This window comes from Schistocerca serialis, chromosome 1, assembly GCF_023864345.2.
Source record: "Schistocerca serialis cubense isolate TAMUIC-IGC-003099 chromosome 1, iqSchSeri2.2, whole genome shotgun sequence".
NCBI lineage: Eukaryota > Metazoa > Arthropoda > Insecta > Orthoptera > Acrididae > Schistocerca > Schistocerca serialis.
The window spans coordinates 712037814-712058554 of NC_064638.1; the positions used below are offsets into that span (position 1 = coordinate 712037814).

The following is a 20741-nucleotide window of genomic DNA, read 5'->3' on the forward strand; positions in this document are numbered from 1 at the left end:
ATTTATTTGGACATTAATGTAAGTTTCTATACTCTTCCAGTGTCATGTGTTTGTACAAAGTTCACATTCACATTACCATTTGAATTATGCATTTATCATATCTATTTGACTTCTTGCTGCCTTTTCAGATATTTTGGCAATTACTGGAAGTAGAGACATTGTCTAATAATTGCCTATCTTGTTTGGTCTTGGCCTTTTGGAAACTGGTGTAGAAATAGGTATTCCACTCACTAGCACAGCTACAAATATCCTACATGTGGATTGCTGAAGGGTGAATGTGTACTTGGGAAGGAGGAAAAATAGACTAAATGTATTGACATGCAAATGATATTTACTGAACAAAGTACATTTACTTCAGGAAATGTATAAAAAATTAACATATAGGCATGCTACCAATGGTGTCATTGAGAGTTATGCAAAAGGTGGGAGAACATACATGTGCAAAGGTCAAGCTGCCTTGTCCTGGACCAAAACAAAACACAGTTACAGGTTCATTCTCACATGGTATAGAACAAAACCAGTACATTGCATGAGACCTATCCCCATGACTTGCATCTGCATACTGAAAACACTGTATACAATAGTTCACTTCCAGCATTCTAGGTGAGTCATCTCTGCATGAAGTTATATTTACACAAGGGAAATGGCACAATATGCAACTGTAACTACATTAGATAGTAAAAGATCAGCTGTAAGTTTATGTGAAAGGATTAAAACAATGAAAATATTTCATACACTTGGAGGTTACATACATGTAGGTAGGTGACTTTCTGAAAGTACGTGGGAGCCCATGAACATGCTCACATGGACATGCAAACTGCACCATTTGGTGGGTCTTTGGAAGGGGTGATAGGGGGTGGCAGTGGTGCAGGGGGTGCCATCTGCAGTCCTTGCTAATTTAATGTGGCGGAAATTGTGAAGCAATTCCCAGAATAACTGTCTAGGAAGAGGGACTGCAGGCTCACTGGTTCTCACTGATTATACAAGTAGCTTGCAGTGCTTGTACTGTGTAGTCATGCAAGGCCAACTTAGTGGTATGTAGTCTCTTAGCTGCTTGTACACCTATCTGGTGGCATTTTGCGGCAAGCTGTTAAGTTTCCTGCCCCTGTAATTAAACATCACATATCACTGGGAATTGTGTCAGCCATGAAGAAAAGATTCCAGCCACATTTTCTGCATGGAAAATTTAGAGTGCTCTTAAAAGATAGTTATCCTGTGCCTGTCTGACCACCATGTAATCACAGTGTTTGATAAGTTACATATAAAAGATTATGCTATTAGGGCTTACTCATGCAGAAGTAACATAGGAAAAGGAGGAGTTATTACATACATTAAGACAGAAAATAGGTTCAAAAACATTGAGACAAGTGAATTTTATAGTGATCAGCACATAGAAATGTGTGCTTGTGAATTAATGCTGAAAAATAGTTCACTTTTCATTGTAACTGCATATAGAACCCCACTGAGATGTTTTGAACTATTTATGAGGAATCTGAATACTGTAGTGTATTACCTGTCAGAATGAAGCATGCAATTAATCTGTGTTGAATTCAGTGTAGAATTTTCAAAAGGATTCTGATAGGAAAAATTATCTGGAAACTTCATTTGGATCCGACAACATGGTCTCAGTAATTAACTGTTCAACAGCGGTGGATACAGATAACTGGATCCTAATTGATAATGTTTCCTTTTATGAAGCTCAAAGTAAGAAAATAACTGTTTACCCAGTAACAAATTTCTCTGTGATCATGGTTCAGTGTTAGTTAGGATAAAGAACGTACTCCTCAGTGGAAATCAGTTAGAATAATTAAGGACAGCAGGACAAATGTTTTTAAGAATAGTTTACAGTAGATGACATGGGATGTAACTTATAATGAACCAAATGCTAACGTGAAATTTAATCTATTCCATGATAAATTCATATCATTATTTGAAAATAGCTTTCCACATAAGCTAGTCAGAAAGAACACTAAATATCCAGGTAAAAACTATGGATCACTACAGGGATTAAAGAATCTTGTGAAAGGAAAAGGGAAATGTATCTTGTGGCAAGAACAAGTATGGATCCTCCAATAGTTGTACACTATACAAAATACTCAATATTACTAAGAAATGTTATTAAAAAACCAAAGAACATGCACAAGCAGCAATTGGAGTATGCACATACTTTGTGTGTTGGCATGATATACCGGTACAACCCCAACTACTACAATCTCATTGAATCCTGGGACAGAGAAATACCCTTGCATGAGTGCCATGGATGCACAGACTCTGAGGTGTGATAGGCCATGGAGGTGGACCAAGGCCAATTTGCAGAAGTTGAGGTGGAGCTATGAATGAATATGGTCTGCTGAGCCACCTGAGTAGTTGGGGTTTGTAAGGAGGTTGCACCAGATATAGAGCTCAGTGATGGAACTTCATGCAGTTGGAGAATGAGATCAGTGTACGCGTCATTTCGTAACTTGGGCATCTCAGGTTTGGAGGACTGGGCAAAGGACAGGGTCCTGTAGTCTAGGGAGGAGGTAAGGACACAGGAGCAGCTGAGGCAGTCGCCAACAATATTTGCAATGCCTGCTACATATTGGGTGTCTTTTGTGAACTGCACCATGTATTCTTGCTGGCAGAACTGTGTTGGCGATATCTGGATGCCTTCCTTCTGACAAAACCTTATTGTAAGAAGGCAGTGATCAGTGAAGACAGTGAAGGGACACCTTTCAACTGAGGGTTTTTCCGTTAGTAGAGTGTGGCACCTAAGGCAAACTGGTTGGCATCAGTGATGTTTGTGAGCAAGGTGGTAGTGGGGGTAGGCCAGAGGGGCGGCTACAGCTAGGTCATACTTCATGCACTCAAAACTGTCCATCATTTGGACACTTCCTTTTGCATGTTTGCCTTCAAGGAAAAGGGCTCCTGTACACTTGTGGCATTTCTATGGTTGTTTCAGAAAAAATTTGGCGTGCCGAGGAACTGACAGATTTCCTTGAATGTTGTGGGATGCAGGAAGTTGATTATTGCCTGGACCTTCTCAGCAAGTGGAGGGAGCCAGTAGCGGATATAGTGTGTCAAAGAAATCTTTCAATGGAGTACCAAAAATGCACATCTCCAGGTTAATTATAACGCCTGCCTTCTGGAGGCAGAAGAATAACTCCTGTAGGTATTGGCAGCGCCGTGCAAGGTTATGAGAGTAGATGAGGACATCATCCAGATGTTCAAAGTATCCAGGGCGTAGTGCAGAACATTGTTTAGAAAGCACTGCCTGGTTTGGGCAATGATGTGGAGCCCAATGGCATAAAAACTCTCTTGAAGAGGCTGAAAGCCATGATAATCACTGTTTTCTCAATGTCCTCAGGGGCGACCAGGATTTGTGCGACTGCTTTCATATAATCAGTCTTGCTGAATACCTTTGCACCAGATAGGTCATTTTGCTGGAGGGGCTCGGGGTAATGGTCAGGTTTGTCCTCATGTTTAGTGCCCAGTAGTCACTGCAAGGGCACCATGTCATCCCTTCTTTGAGGACCAAATGCAGTGTAGAGGCCCATGGGCTTTTAAAGAAGTGGAGCATATTGGGAGTGGTAGCTGTCTCAATTGCAGCCTGAGCAGTTTTTTTCGTTCTTTGGTGGTATGCAGTGGGTGCTGCATAAAACCTGACCACCTGATGTTGTCTCTGTGTAGTGCTCCGTGTCATGGTGCACTTTCAGGGGAGGGGGAGGAGGGTTGCTAGAAGGATGAGCAAGGGGAAGCAAATTCATGAGAAGATTGGCAAAAGCACCAGAATAGGATAGCTACTTGACAGAAAAGTGAATAACTACTTTGGACTGGCAGGGTATGTGACTGTGGGTTGTACCACTGATGCTGCAGGAATTCACTGGGGCAAGGAGCAGACCTTAAAGGGAAATGAAAACAGCACCAATTATAGGGTCCATGATGTTGGCAGTGGTGAAAGCCTATGGAAAGTCTCAACCGAGGACTAGATCAATGGATGAGGTGTGGGAGAAGTAGGCGGTGATGGCTGAGCAATTAGCTGTAATGAGGAGTAGGAGGGAAGTTGTACAGCAACCAGAAGACAATAACTACTTACAGGAAAAATTGACTAGGTCAGATATAATATCAACTAGGTATGCCATAATGAAGGATAGGTTGCAACGATTGTTTACAAATAGGTGCTGTGAGGTCCCATAGCAACTGGATGCACCTATTGCTGGAATTCAGACTGTTCACCAGGCTCATAAGTGGCTTTGGTTTTTTACTCACTAGCACAGCTTATTACTGTAGAGTGAGGGTGTGCTAGGGAAGGTAGAAAAACAAACTAAATGCATTGACATGCAAATGGTATTTATTGAACAAAAGATTTGGCGCCCATGAGCATGGTGCTCAAAAATTTGTAGCATTGCTGCCGAAACATTCATAGTACCAGCAGAGACCACTGAGGTCCCAAACATCTTCATAGGGAGAGAGGCTGCACCTGTGCAGGCATGCACACTGGGGAGGCTGTTGGGCAGGTGACCATCCTTAAAGGGTATAGGCGTTACGAAGGTCATGCACTGTGCACACAGTGCTTGTTGGTGTCATGTGACTGAGTTGAGCCTGGTGCAGATGTGGATGCATGTATGTATTCCAGAACAGCATTGAGTCATTAAGTGATCCATCTCCACAGGGGTAGTGAAATGTGGGGTGAGTGGCAGAAGTGCCTGAGTTTGCTGCATGTTTGGACGCCACTACCAGTGACTGTTGCGGTGCTGGGTAACAGTCAGTAAATATTGTGCACATGGAGGCAGTGGCTGTGGTGGTGGCGGCAGCAGAGGCAGCTTTTTTATCTGATAAAACAGCCACAGCATCAGTGTTTCTGTGCATGTGTGGCCAGGGATGTGCAGATTGTGGCAGGCAGGTGTGTAAGCCAGTTGGGGAATAATAGCTGTTCAGGTATTATGTTGGGTTTGGTGAGGGCATGGAGGTGTTGAAGAAGCTGTGAGGGTTGCATATCAGTGCATTCTTAAAGCAGAATCAGTGCACGTGTGCATTGCATCTAGGAAGATGCTAATTGCACTTAACTGAATTCAGACTGTTCACCAGGCTCATAAGTGGTGTTGGTTTTTTACTCACTAGTGCAGCTAGAAGTATCCTACAAGCTGATTTCTGTAGGGTGAGTGTGTGCCAGGGAAGCAAGAAAAACAAACTAAATGCATTGACATGCAAATGGTATTTATTGAACCAAAGATATCTACTACGGGGGGGACATAACAAATTAACATACAGCCCACAGTGATGGTAAGAGTTATACAAAATGTAGGGGAAGAAACATATACTATAGTTGAGCTGCCATGTTCCAGACCGAAACAAAACACCATTAATGTGCTGAAATGAAGGCACAGTTACAGATTCACTCTTGAACTGCAGAGATCAAAACTGGTGTATTGCATGAGTCCTCTCCCCATGTCTTGTGTCTGTGCACTGAAAGTACTACATATATAATATTTCATGTCCAGCATTTTATGTAGGTCAGGTCTACATGAATTTATATTTACACAGAAGAAAAGGATACAATGTTCAACCACAACTACATTAGATAGTGAAAGAATCTAACTATAAGTTCTCATGAAGCAAAATGTGGATTATAAAGTGGAGCTAAAGAGGGATGCTCAACATTTGAGAGGAAAATTGAGTAACTAAAGATCAACTGCTGATTCAAATTGGAGAAAAAAGAAGAGATCAATTCATAGGATAGGCACAAAGGTTCAAATGGTTCAAATGGCTCTAAGCACTATGGGACTTAACATCTGAGGTCATCAGTCCCCTAGACTTAGAACTACTTAAACCTGACTAATCTAAGGACATCACACACATCCATGCCCAAGGCAGGATTCGAACCTGCGACCGTAGCAGCAGCGCGGTTCCAGACTCAAGCACCTAGAACCTCTTGGCCACAGTGGCTGGCCAACACAACACCCGTCCCTGGGCGGAGAAAATCTCTGACCCAGCCGGGAATCGAACCCGGGCCCTTAGGATTGACATTCTGTTGTGCTGACCACTCAGCCAGCGGGCGCGGACTAGGCACAAAGACACCACTAATTTTCTGGTAAAGAAAAGTGGTGATGGGGGTGGGGGTTGTAAACTACAGGCTGGCATGGGACACACTAGGATGGAGAGCTGCATGAAACCATTCTTAGAACTAAAGACCATAACAACGTTCTGATTAATCAACAAAAAATATTCAGTAAATACCAACTGCAAGTATTGTTTTACAAAAATTCTTGAATTCATTCAATTAATGTTTCCCATATATTACAGTTTTCTGCCTCCATAGCTGAGTGGTCAGCATAGATAGCTGCCATGTGGAAGTCCAGGTTTGATTCCCAGTACTGCCAAGGATTTTTCCTTGGTGGGAGGAATGGTAACAGGGTGCAATCAGCCTTGTGACTCCTACTGAAGATCTAGTTGACAGAGTAGTAGCAGGTCCATGGTCTGGAAAGTCTGCAACGTGGCTGGGAGGCCATATGCCCCTTCAGACTGCATCTGTATGGTGACATATACCAAATAGTTGCCAGCATGATGAAGTGCTCCTCAATGTTTGTACCTGCCACTCACTTTTCCTAGCAGATGATGCAAATGCTTCAGCATAAAATGCATGGGTCTGCACCAAACATTACATGTGTAATGAACATCCACATGGCATAGACTCTCTCCCAGGCTGCCTATACTTGTATGTGCATCAACTTGCTATAACATTGTATTCCTGATGTGCTGATGTATCCCTTGAGAATTGTGTATTGTTTGACAACCTTCCACAATATGAACATGAAGACACTACATCTTGTACCAGGGTTCCATACACAAGAACTTTCAAATGCTCCCACAGATAAGTCAGTGGGTTTAGGTCTGCAGAATGTGGAGTTCAGGGAATTGCTCCACCTCCACCTATCCGTCTGCCGTGGAATTTGTTACTTAGAAAGCTACAAACATTAACAATGAAATGAGGAGCTGCATCCTGCATGAAGTTAATGTTGTGTCACATTTGCAAAGGCACATGTTTTAGCAGAATGGTTAGAGTATTCTCTAAAAAAGCATGATACATTTCTCTGTTGAGACTGTGTGGAAAGCCCTAACAAACCAGTTACCAATAATGCTGGCACATACGTTGACAGAAAATCTTTGTTAATAATGTAACTACAAAGTTTCGTGAAGATTCTCAATAGCCCATCCATGTTGATCATGAAAATTTTCTTTCTGGTCACATTGCAACAAAGCATCATCCGTGAACAGCACATTTGCAATAAGGTAATGGTTGACACATTGGTAAATGAACCATTTGCAGAAGTGCCCCCCTGCAGGAAAACCAGTTGCTAATACTGTCTACATTACCCACTGTGCTTCGTACAGATACAGCGGGTTCTCATGTAGCACTTTCCAGACAGTCATATGTTCAACATTACTCATTGTAGATAATAGTCTTTCTCCGACACTTGGGTTGTCATCAACTGCATTAAGATGTTCCTCCTCCAGTTGAGGTGTCCTCATCCTTCTAGGCCTCCCTCAGTTGCAAGTTGTAGGCTTAAATGGATGGTGCTCCCTAAGATGATGATCAGTTTCTTTGAAGTCTTTCTGTCAGGGCACTGTTGTCTTGTAAATCTCTCCCAACACAAATGTAGTGTGCTTCGCCCATTACCATCTGCTGATCTGTGCTGAAAATGAACATCTACCTACTCTGCATTTGAGTACACTTCCACTGCACTATAATGACAACAAAGTCCATGATGAACACTGCACAGTTGATGTTATGTGCTTGATACTAGTAGAGCAATGAAGTTAGCTGCATGTCAACACAAGCAATGAAATGGGTCACATATCAACATTACCTTAGTTCAGTCAGAATAGCAAGTACTGATGGCGAATCTGCAAACTGCAACTTACTGTACATTCTAACAAAACATGACCAAGAGAATATTTTGTACATTTAATGGAAGACAGTGTTTTATGTAGTGCTGGTACACTCCGTTTTTGTGTGTTTCCCATTGTAACACCTATCACTGGAATTTGATGAGCATCTCTGTGACACTCTAGCACTTACTAAACAACCTCTTGACAAAATGCATTGCTTTTCATTGGATTTCCTGTCTCTCCTCTATTGATCCAACCTGATAAGAGTCCCAGACTGTTGAGCAATACTAAAAAATTGGTTGAACAATTGCTTCATATGCAACTTCTTTTGTGGATGAATTATATTCCCTTAAGATTCTCTCAATGAATCTCAACCTGGGATCTGATTTTCCTACAAAATTTTACATATCCATTCCACTGTGGTCATTCTAGAATGTTACTCCTAGGTTTATTATGATCATTAATGTTAACAGTGATTTATTTTCAATAGTAATAGATCTCTTTCCTATTCATGTGCAGTGTGTTACATTTATTCACATTAAAAGTCAACTGCCAGTCCCTGCATCAATCATCAATCCTTTGTAGGTTTTCCTGCATTTTGGTACAGTCTTTGGCACAGCAGCCTTTCTGTTGATGGCAGTATTGTCTGTGAACAGATACTAAGTACTTGAATATTTACATATATTGTAAACAGTAATGGCCATATAGTAATATTTATGCTATTCCCAAAATTGCCTGTACATCTGTTAATCTCATCCCCTTAAGAACAATGTGTCTCAGTCTACCTGCTAGGATGTCCTGAATTCAGTTTCAATTTCAATTTTATTGCTCATAATATGTAATTTTACATACATGTGCATTTTAACTAAGTATAAAGTTTTTACAACTACAATTTTTTTAGTTTACATTATTTCTTATTACATTATAAGTCATGATAAATTGAAGTTGCGAGGGTTGAATGAAAAGGATTTGCCTCCTCCTTTGTTAATTGGGTTTGGATGGGAATATTTTAATAAATCAAACACAGAAATAATCCTTAGGGTGTGATCTACATCTACATCTACATCCATACTCATCAAGACACCTGACGGTGTGCGGCGGAGGGTACTTTGAGTACCTCTATCGGTTCTCCCTTCTATTCCAGTCTCATATTGTTCGTGGAAAAAAAGATTTTTGGTATGCCTTTGTGTGGGCTCTAATCTCCCTGATTTTATCCTCATGGTCTCTTCGCGAGATATACATAGGTGCGAGCAATATACTGCTTGACTCTTCAGTGAAGGTATGTTCTCGAAACTTCAACAAAAGCATGTACCAAGCTACTGAGCATCTCTCTTGCAGAGTCATCCACTGGAGTTTATCTATAATCTCTGTAATGCTTTCGTGATTACTAAATGATCCTGTAATGAAGCGTGCTGCTTTCCATTGGATCTTCTCTATCTCTTCTATCAACCCCATCTGGTATGGATCCCACACCTGTGAGCAGTATTCAAGCTGTGGGCAAACAAGTGTACTGTAACCTACTTCCTTTGTTTTCAGATTGCATTTCCTTAGGATTCTTCCAATGAATCTCAGTCTGGCATCTGTTTTACGAACGATTGCTTTTATATGGTCATTCCACTTTAAATCACTCCTAATGCCTAATCCCATACAATTTATGGAATTAACTGCTTCCAGTTGCTGACCTGTTACATTGTAGCTAAATGATAAAGGATCTTTCTTTCTATGTATTCGCAGCACATTACACTTGTCTACATTGAGATTCAATCACCATTCCCTGCGCCATGCGTCAATTCATTGCAGATCCTGCTGCATTTCAGTACAATTTCCCATTGTTACAACCTCTCGGTATACTACAGAATCATCCGCAAAAAGCCTCAGTGAACTTCTGATGTCATCTACAAGGTCATTTATATATATTGTGAATAGCAATGGTCCTATGACACTCCCTTGCGGCACACCTGAAACCACTCTTACTTCGGAAGACTTCTCTCCTTTGAGAATGACATGCTGCGTTCTGTTATCTAGGAACTCTTCAATCCAATCACACAATTGGTCTGATAGTCCATATGCTCTTACTTTGTTCATTAAACGACTGTGGGGAACTGTATCAAATGCCTTGCGGTAGTCAAGAAACACGACATCTACCTGGGAACCTGTGCCTACGGCCCTCTTGAGTCTCGTGGACCAATAGTGCAAGCTGGGTTTCACACCATCGCCTTTTTCAATCCCATGCTTATTCCTACAGAGTATATTTCTAGTCTCCAGAAAAGTCATTATACTCGAACATAATACGTGTTCCAAAATTCTACAACTGATCAACGTTAGATATAGGTCTATAGTTCTGCACATCTGTTCAATGTCCCTTCTTGAAAACAGGGATGACCTGTGCCATTTTCCAATCTTTTGGAATGCTATGCTCTTCTAGAGACCTACGGTACACCACTGCAAGAAGGGGGGCAAGTTCCTTCACGTACTCTGTGTAACATCGAACTGGTATCCCATCAGGTCCAGCTTCCTTTCCTCTTTTGAGCGATTTTAATTGTTTTTCTATCACTCTGTCATCTATTTCGGTATCTACCATTTTGTCATCTGTGCAACAATCTAGAGAAGGAACTACAGTGCAGTCTTGCTCTGTGAAACAGATTTGGAAAAAGACATTTAGTATTTCGGCCTTTAGTCTATCATCCTCTGTTTCAGTACCATTTTGGTCACAGAGTGTCAGGACATTTTGTTTTGATTCACCTACCACTTTGAAATAAGACCAAAATTTTGTAGGATTTTCTGCTGAATCAGCACATAGAACTTTACTTTCGAATTCATTAAACGCCTCTGGCATAGCCCTCCTCACATTACATTTCTCTTCATGTAGTTTTTGTTTGTCTGCAAAGCTTTGGCTATGTTTATGTTTGCTGTGAAGTTCCCTTTGCTTCCGCAGCAGTTTTCTAACTCAGTTGTTGTACCAGGGTGGCTCTTTTTCTTCTCTTCACTTTTCCACATAATCACCAGCCAATTGGATACATTTCTGCCAATGATGAACAAGTTTTCTGAAGCTGTCATGGAAGAAGTCGACACTCTGTTTCCACAACCACAGCCTCACAGTTCTCTCAACATCTTCATCAGAAGCATAATGATTTCCCCACAGATTGTGTTTCATTACCGGGAATAGATGGAAGTCAGACGGTGCTAAATCTGGACTGTATGGAGCATGCCGTATGGTTAGGAAATGCAGTCTCTGAAGTTCTGCTGTGGTGGCACATGAAGTGTGTGGTTTGGCATTGTCATGCAATAGTGTAACCTACACGTTCTTGTGAAATGTCAATTGTGTTTGCAATTTCTCTCTGAGTGATACAACAAACATCCTGAATCAATCTGTCAACATTTTGCTTGTGAAACTTGGTGGTTGCTGTCACAGGACATCCAACTCTTTGTTGTCGCACAGGTCAAATGTTCCCACCTCAACATCTTTAAACATGCTCACCCAATGACACATAGTACTCACATCAAAACAATCACCATAAACTGCTTTCATTCTCTGACGAATCTCCTTTGGGGTGACACCTTCTGCTGTCAAGAATTCAATGACTGCATGTTGCTTAAATCACATTGACTGACTGTCAGTGCAGGGTTCCATACTTTACACTGTAACAACACAGCTGTTCAGTGCTAAGGATTCCTGCCAACTGGAGCTGTAGAGAAGAGGCTATGGAACAAGCCCTTACCTGCTGGATACCAATGCTGCCAACTGTTGAAGAGTTACGAAGGTGGAGCCATTACTTTTTAGTCAACCCTCGTACATTATTTCTTATTACATTACAATTCATGGTAAATTCAAGTAAGAAGGGCAGTTTTGGATAAGCCACTGCTCGACTTGCTTTTTGAAAGTATGCCCTGTCAATATCTTAACTTTGTTTGGTAACAAGTTATTAAAAACAGCTTCGTTGACATAGGGGCTTTTCGCTGTTAATCTTCTGTTAAACATATGAAAGTTTTTTCTATGCCTTGTTTCATAGTTGTGAATATCCACGTTTCTTTTTGTAAGCTTTGTATCTTCTTTCACTAGCATTATAGTTTCTAGTATATACATGGCATAAACTGTGAGAATATTGTGTCTGATGAATAGGGGTTTGCAAGAAGTTCCTGGTTTTACTTTTGCTATGATTTTCAAGGCTCACTTCTGCTTATAAAAACCATTTTTATATTAGTTTGGTATGTCCCACACTACAGTGCTGTTCCATAAGACAGGGAAGAGTACACTAATTCATAATATGCAGTCCTTAGGGTTTCAGAATTAAGATACGGTGATAATCTTCTTAACACATATAGACTGGGTGTTATTTTTTTACAGACATAATCAGCTTGTTGCTTTCACGAAAGTTGATCATCTATGCATAAACCTAAGAATTAACAATCTGTACAGGTGTTTCATCAGTCACAGTTTTTTGTCTGTTTGGGCCACTTGGTTTAAAATGAATAATATTCGTTTTTTCTATGTTTGCTTTTAGATTGTCTTTTTCAAAGTGAGCTCCAGACTTTTCATTAACGTTATGTATTTCTTCAACTAGGCAGGACTCACTGTCTGCACAGCAGACACCACATGTATTGTCTCCATACATAATGATCAATTGCTTATTGTCAAGAGAACTTGGGAAACCATTTACTTAGTGTATGAATAGGACTGGACCTAAAATGGAGCCCTGGGGAATACCAAATTGTATGTTTCTTATACTTGACCTTCTCCTCTCCAGTATTTCTCCATTAGAGTATGTAACCTTCATGCACTGTTGCCTACCCTTTAAATATGTTTCTAGCAATTGCATGAGTTTTCCAGTGACACCACTCTTTGCAATTTTTGATAAATGTACATCATGATGTAATCTGTCAAAAATCTTTGAGAGGTCCAGAAGTACTCCTGTTGCTTGGAATTTTTCATTTATTTTTTCAAGTATATGATGGACAAATTGTACAGCTGCTGGGGTGGTACTTCGACCTCTTCTGAAACCATACTGGAATTCACCTAATATGTCAGCATTGTTGTAATGTTCCAGAATTTTTTTTAATATTATTTACTCTATCAGTTTGCTGAAAGTTGAGATTAGGGCAATGGGTCTGTAGTTCTGTACATGCTTTATTTCCCCCTTGTTGTGTAATGGTTTAACTATACCCAGTGTCAACTTGTCAGGAAACACACTGTTTTTGAGAACATGGTTTATTAGATGAACTACTGGTTTCATTAGTTCATGTTTGCATTTCTTCAATAGGTATGGAGAAATTTCATCTAATCCTGCTGATTTTTTGTTTCTGAGGCTATCCATAAGCTGCAGACTGTCATATTTGCTTAATGTGGGTAGTGTACTGCAGTTGTGTTTCTTACTGTGCTGTCTATCCTGTTTCATAGAGAGACCATTTTCGACAGAATCTAAGAAGTAATTATCAAAAATTTTGCTGACTGGAGGGGGATCAGAGATATGATCATTATTCACAGTTAATTGTTCATTATTAATTTTTGTTTCTGTTTCATTTTTTTCTGATTTTATTTACAATTGTCCAGCAAGTCTTTGAAACATTATCTGAATCTTGTATCTGTTGGCTAATTTGTTCTGCTTTTATTCTCCTGTCTTTTTTGCGGTACTTATATTTGTACTACTTGTAGAATTCTTTATGTAGCTCTGATTCAGTCAGTCTATGTAAGCTATCCATGTTTTCCATTTTTCTTTCAGCTCTTTTGTTTTAAAATCTAATGGTACAGGTTTTGATTTTAAAGTTGATTTTTCTGAATATTCACTTTTCTAACAGCATAGCTCTATCTAAGTGCTCAGCCAGAATTTCTGTGAACATGTTCCATTTATTGTTGATCCCAATGGCAGTAATAACTGATTCCCATGAGTCCTGGCTTAAACTAAATCTCAGTGTAGCAATGCTCTTTGCGGATAGTATTCGCCTGTGCTCATAAATTTTTCTTGGTTTGTATTTGGTATTGCATTTTAGCACAAGTGTTTGGCCTAAGTGATCTGGGAGGTGACCATTTATGACATCTGTGAGGGGATGTAGTCAAAATTTGTGATAACATGATCAATTGAACTACTATGTGTATTACCTATTCTGGTGGGTACTAGACCAAGAAGACCTTTAGCCCCATGAGACAGAATACAATCTTCAAAACATTTGCTTTCCTGACCATCATGTAAAGTGTTGATGTTCAGATCTCTCAGTGTGACAAGATTTGCACTTATACGACCTGACATTAATTTACTTATAACTCCATCAAGTGATTTCAGCAAAGCATCAAAATTTCCACAGGGGGATCTATATAAACCTATGACATAGAAAGGAACATTGCAAAATGTGAGTTTAAGAATTGCTTTTAAACTGGAATCGGCTTTCATGTCTGGAACTTGTACATGTTCTCATACGTCATGATGCTAGTACAACAAATTCCATTTCTGCAGGTTTAGTTAAATGAGGCAGGATAAATGCTTTTTTGAAATAATCGTTTGTTGAGTTGTTCTTCTGAACTTTATGGCATTATGTTGTTTTTTCGAGGTTCAAAGTTATGAGTAGTTTGGTAATAATTTCATCTGCTGTCTCTTAAATAAAAGCAATGCAGTATTTGCTGTTAAATATGTTCCATTTATTCACTGGTAGGTTGATAGCTACACAATATATATACTGCAGCACTTCCACGAATGTTGCACAGTAGTTAAATTTACCTCTAGAATGTACACATTTCGAGTCAGTTTTACCTCAGAAGATTTTAAGGTCTATCGAAAACTTTTGGTATCATATGATTTCTTACAATATTATTTTCATTCACAGATGTTTAACAAAGTACAATATTGATGGTAACAATAGGACAGATATCAATGGTTCTTTTGCAGAAATGAAATGTTACATGGGTGCTTAATTATTGCAATATGATTTTATGACTTTTTTGTTAACAGTATGTGTAAGTTTACTAGAGAGAGACATTTTGCATTAGCATTTTAATCTAGTTTTCTTAAAGATATGGCTTGTTCAGTGCTGTTCAGTTTTTTTAAGTGTGTAGAATCAGTTGTGTTTTGAATATGTTATTCTGATGCAATTTTTTCTTGCATATTTCAAATTATCCTCAATACAGCAAGTTTGATGGAAAGTGGGAATTTTTCTGGAGTCTCTATCACCTGAGCTTTCTGTGAGGTATAAATTTTGGAGAAGATTAATAGTTTTTGTAATACAAAATTTTTTAAATTATGTGTTTCTTAAATTTCATTGTTGCCTCCATGTTTTGGTAACTTGAATGATTATTTATGAGCTGTAGATAGTAACAGACTAGATTGAAAATCATTATCTATTGAATCACTAAATTGCTTTGCTATTTATTAGTATTGTTTTCTTACATACTTTCAGTCATGGTAGGAATTATGGATTGTCATCAGATATTACTAACTGGAATAGATATATTCATGTATCATGTCAGTGAGCACATGTTAGCAACCCAGATAGCTTATGAAAGTTGTTATTCCAATTATAGGTGTTAATCTTTAACTTACAGCATGAAAATATCAGTTAAACTTCTTGATACCTAGTCTGTCAAGATTTGATGCCCAGCCACTAACCTGATTATAAAATGAAAAGATCAATACCATACAAAAAACATAAAACCTGAACATTTTTCCAGTTGACTGATACCCATTTTTGCTCTATAAATCTATGATAAGATTATACTTGAAAGAGAGTAAGTTTCACCAGCTAATCTGTGTAGAATATCACAGGCCTTTATAATATTGCAGCAATTGTAACTCACACCAAATAAGCAAGACCGTTTTGGCACAAATGGTCATTTTTATGTACATCATTTACATAAAAACACGACAGAATACAATTCATGAAGTACCAATATCAAATGCCTATTAGGCCTACTACATTCTAAAAGTTTTATGATAGGAAATAGTTTCACATTTCATTCATATGCTTCAGATTCTCAAGCATGAGATCTAAAAGTAGTAGTATGAAATTTTTATATATATTTGGAATCGTCATATTCTTTCATATAATTTTGTGTGATTTCCCCATTTCTTCTCATTCCACATTCTAACAAGCAATGTGGCCATCACTAATTCTGTAACTGTTCCTGCCACTGTCAAAACTTAATTCTCTGGTTAACTGCCAGAATCACCAATTTAGTTATCTCACGTTTATTCTCGGTTTAGGCATTATTACCTGTTCATACAATACATTTTCCCCATTATTCCGAGAAAAGAATTTAAGTGGCTGCTAACTAGGAACTGTAGAACTGGCCCTTAGTAGTGTAACAATCCGGCAAAAACTTTCTGTCAAAATTTCATTTTCTTGGATACACCGAGAAGATTTATATGTAAACTATCTTATCTGTTATCCCTGTTATTCATTTATTTCCATTCTGGTAGTCTGAATCGGTGGATTTTGCCAATAATTATAACAGTGCTGATCATTCACACAAATGGCTCTGAGCACTATGGGACTTAACTTCTGAGGTCATCAGTCCCCCAGAACTCAGAACTACTTAAACCTAACTAACCTAAGGACATCACACATCCATGCCCAAGGCAGGATTCGAACCTGCGACCATAGCGGTCGCACGATTCAAGACTGTAACGCTTAGAACTGCTTGGCCACCCTGGCCGGCTTCATTCACAGACCCAGTCAACCACATAAACAAACAGCAATTGGCATTCACTCATTTGGGTTTATTATTCTCATCTCGTTTAGCCCTCCCCCTTTGTCTGCGGGAAAACTTTAATTTCTAGATTTCCTAGATGTGATGAGGATTCCACTGGCAGAGACATCACATACACTATGCACACATTGAAAAACCAACTTATTATTAGTTTAGAAATCAACTTATAATGTGTTGAAAAATGTACAAAAGCCAACGGGGATCCATTTCAAAATCATAAGAATAATTGATAGACAACATGTGCTGGATAGAGGACAGTTTGTGAAACAAGGTTTTCTTCTTCAAGAATGTGAATTTGGTGCCCCCTGAAATTCCCAACCAGGGCAGTTACCCCAGTTTGTATGACTTCCCTGTTTAATACCTGGCAAACTAAAGTCTCCCCCTATTATAGCATGATCAGGAAACTTACTCATGATGTTCTCCAAGTTTTCTTTGAAGCAGTCAACCACTGTGGTTCCTGAGGCAGGTTGTCTATTTCAGAAATTAACCTCCATTTGGCTCTAAATAAAAGGAAAAGAAAAAAAACTGGCCTAGAATTTTTTTCTTCTATCATGTACATCTCGAAACTACAGCTTTTTGCCTTTTTTTCATCGTAGTAACCATTTAAATTTAAACTGGTGAACAGTTATGAAATAACTGTTCACTAGTTTAAAAATTCCTTCTTCACAAAATACTTCCACCTGGACAAGTAGCAAACCTTTTACAACATTTTGAAGTTTGTCGTCGTCACTGAAATGCTGCAATTCAAGCCACCTCTTCGTGTAAGTGAAGGGATGATAATCTCCTGGCGCCAAATCACAACTGTATGAGGGATAATAAAAAATGTCCCATTTGAACTGGTTCAAAATCTCTAAGAGTTTTTTGGAATTTTTGAGGAGGAATGTTTTCATGAACAAACGCAACACTAAATATCAGCATACCATGACATTTGTTTAGGATGGCTCACTTGTATTTCTTCAAAGTTTCACAGTTTGGACATTATACAGTACACATGTAGAGATGAATGTCTGCTGCTGAAGTGTTTTGTGCTGAGAGATATCTTATTACTGCTCACACTTTGCATTTTGCAGGACATTCTATTATAGTGCTCGTGTTTTGGGGTTCTAACAAGTGAATACATGAAAGAATGAAGTTCATACTTCCACAGCTGGACATTTTTTGAATCAGAGAACATTCAGAAGTGACAATGGTGGTGCTCCACATGCAAATATGAGCACCACACTAGAACAGTGGTTACTTTCTGAACCACCCTCATATCTGATTATGATATGTGACCCCCCCCTCCCCAACTTCCCCACCCCTCCCTCCTTTTTGTTACTTACCTTCTGAAGCTGAAACCAAAATGTTCTTGAGAAGACTTTAAACTCATTTCTTGGCTGTGAAATGCACATTTTTCAATTTTATTCTCTTCAAATAGCTCAAAAATTGTCATTTGATAATACACAATGTGGAGGAATACTTATTTCTATAGCAAGGAAAGCGTTTGTGAAGAAGAAAAATTTGCTAACATTGAGTATAGATTTAAGTGTCAGGAAGTCCTTACTAAAAGCATTTGTATGGAGTGTAGCCATGTATGGAAGTGAAACATAGATGATAATTAGTTTAGACAAGACAAGAATAGAAACTTTTGAAATGTGGTGCTACTGAAGAATGCTGAGGATTAGATGACAGATCGCTTAATTAATGAGGAGTTACTGAATAGAATTGGAGAGAACAGGAATTTGTGGCATGACGTGAATAGAAGAAGGGATTGGTTTGTATGGCACATTCTGAGGCATGTAGGGAATACCAATTTAGTGTTGGAGGGAAGCGTGGAGGGTAAATATTGTAGAGGGAGACCAAGATCTGAAAACACTAAGCAGATTCAGAAGGATGTAGGCTGCAGTAGTTACTCAGAGATGAAGAGGCTCACACAGGATGGAGTGGCGTGGAGAGCTGCATCAAACCAATGGTTGGTTGGTTTAAAAAAGCCTTGGAAAATTTTGCAGAAAAGCTGTAATACAACTGTTGTGATGTTAGATTTTTGTTGGTCTATGTTTCAACAGAATAAAATGATATAATGTATTCTCTTAGTACTCTAGTTTAACATACTTGACTGGTTTTAATATTCTGAGTTATTGTTTAAAGAAGTATCTTAATATAAACCTTGCTCACTGGTTTAAAATTCAGAAATATTTTTTCTTTGCAGTTGGTAAAAGGTGTCTGCCAGTACCTAAGATCAACTCTACATTATTGAAGAGAGCAGGAGTTGATGTGGAAGAGTTTATTGATGGCCAAACTATTAAACAAAATTTGACACATGTAAGTATACTTCCCAAATTAGCTATATAAAATATCAGTACTTCATTCTTCAAAATCTCTGCATGTAGTTGAATGTTGTTAAATAGTACATGAATTGCGATTCATTATTAGTGCACTTCTGGTTTGGTAAACGAGTACTATTGCACAATGTAGTTTTCACTGGGAGGGGATGCTAACAGAGCTACTAAACATCCTCTCATGGTCTAGTGGAATAGTCCTAGGTAACTGCTGGTGTCAGTATCTTTATGGGGCAGGTTTCCATACTTAAGATTGAAACTCTCCTTTATATATTTCTTTGCTATGTATTCTCCTCGAGAATGACACCTTTGCAGTCACATCTTGATAATAAACATTGCAATTAGCTTATATTTATGAGAAGTCATAGTATTTGAAAGACTCAACTTGTGATTACATTTCAACAAGTAGTGACTCACTGCACTTAATCTCTAAAATGTGAGGAAACATGTTACTACCTGGTTGGCACATTATGCATCTTCACATAGTTTTCTCATGTGTGCCAAACATTTCTTAAAGCTTGATCTTTCCTAACTGCAATACTTTTCAATTAGGACCTCCGTTATAAACAAATATAACATTTTTTAGTTCTACAGTTTTAATGTTATGGTACAAAAGTTATTGTAATTTATATTAATTACAGATTTAAGGCAAGTCTTTGTAGATTTATAAGTTTGTTTACTAACCACCTTGATGAATTTTCCTTTAATGAAATGTTTTCACCTGAACTAATCATCTTGTATCTTTATTAATCAGATAACAAATATTTTCTTTTTGAATAACAAATTTCTATCTGGAATTCTTTTCAATTAAATGTCTGCAATTAGAAATTTCCACATTGTGTACTTAACAGGTTGCATAATTAATACTACAGTGAGAAACATCTAAATAAAGAGTTCTCTTTGTTTTTTAGGACTCTCCCTTTTTCAGCTAAACAATGAGATGATAAACCTTTTACTGGAAAATAATATACTTGCATATTGTACCTGACAAAAACTAAACATAATGCTTCTATTATTTATAACCCATAATGAATGCAATTAGTACCTGTATGTGATCGTGTGTATGATGTTGTACATATACGAAACTGTACCATAAACTATATCAAAAGATATATTTTTTGGCTCCTCTAAAAGAACTTTTCTCCCTCCACCTCCTGCTGGCTGCAGTGGCCACAATCATTGATCATGTGAGTTGTGCTTTGTGTGTGTGTGTGTGTGTGTGTGTGTGTGTGATTGTTTGTGTGTGTGTGTGTGTGTGTGTGTGTGTGTGTGTGTGTGTGTGTGTGTGTGTGTTTTGTACTTCAAAAGATGAATGTATAGAAGTCTTTTCGTCGTGCCTGTCTGTTACCCAGTGTCTCCTCTATATGGTGAGTAGCAGTTTCTCCTTTTCATAAGATTATTATTCCATCTTGGGCTTCCCATTGTCTGATTATATGATGACATTTAAATTGATACAATCATAACGTGGTGCTGTGACAGTGACATCTGTGTGAAAGCAATTGATAGAGGTGGGTCATATGAAGTGTTGAGCATGTATATAAATTCATTCACTGAAGTGAAATTGAATATTTCATATGTTCTTTGTAAGGCTCTAAGTGACAGCATAGCTTCATCCACAGTATTGGACTGATATTGATATAATGCAATGGTTATAGCCCCCTCTGCATCAGTGGTTGAATACCATATCCTATGGTCTGGACTGAAAAGACACTGCACTGGAATGTCTTGTTCAGGAATCAGAATTGCCTCTTATTACAATGAGCATGGGAGACCTATCACTCACATGCTGAATGATAAAATGTACTGGAAGATTTCCTTTTCAATCTGCCATAGAGTGATGGTAATGTACATGTTGGATGGTA

The 20741-nt window shown here is 38.5% G+C and overlaps 1 protein-coding gene across 2 annotated transcripts in view; it reads left to right on the top strand.

The window, feature by feature from the left end:
- LOC126458091 (choline transporter-like protein 4) overlaps window positions 1-20741 on the top strand; it is a 254992-nt gene that overhangs the window by 74214 nt on the left and 160037 nt on the right. For both annotated transcript variants that reach the window (XM_050094914.1, XM_050094922.1), the window contains exon 5: window positions 18750-18862. In XM_050094914.1, coding sequence (XP_049950871.1) covers window positions 18750-18862 — 113 coding nt within the window. The remainder of the gene's footprint in view (window positions 1-18749; window positions 18863-20741) is intronic.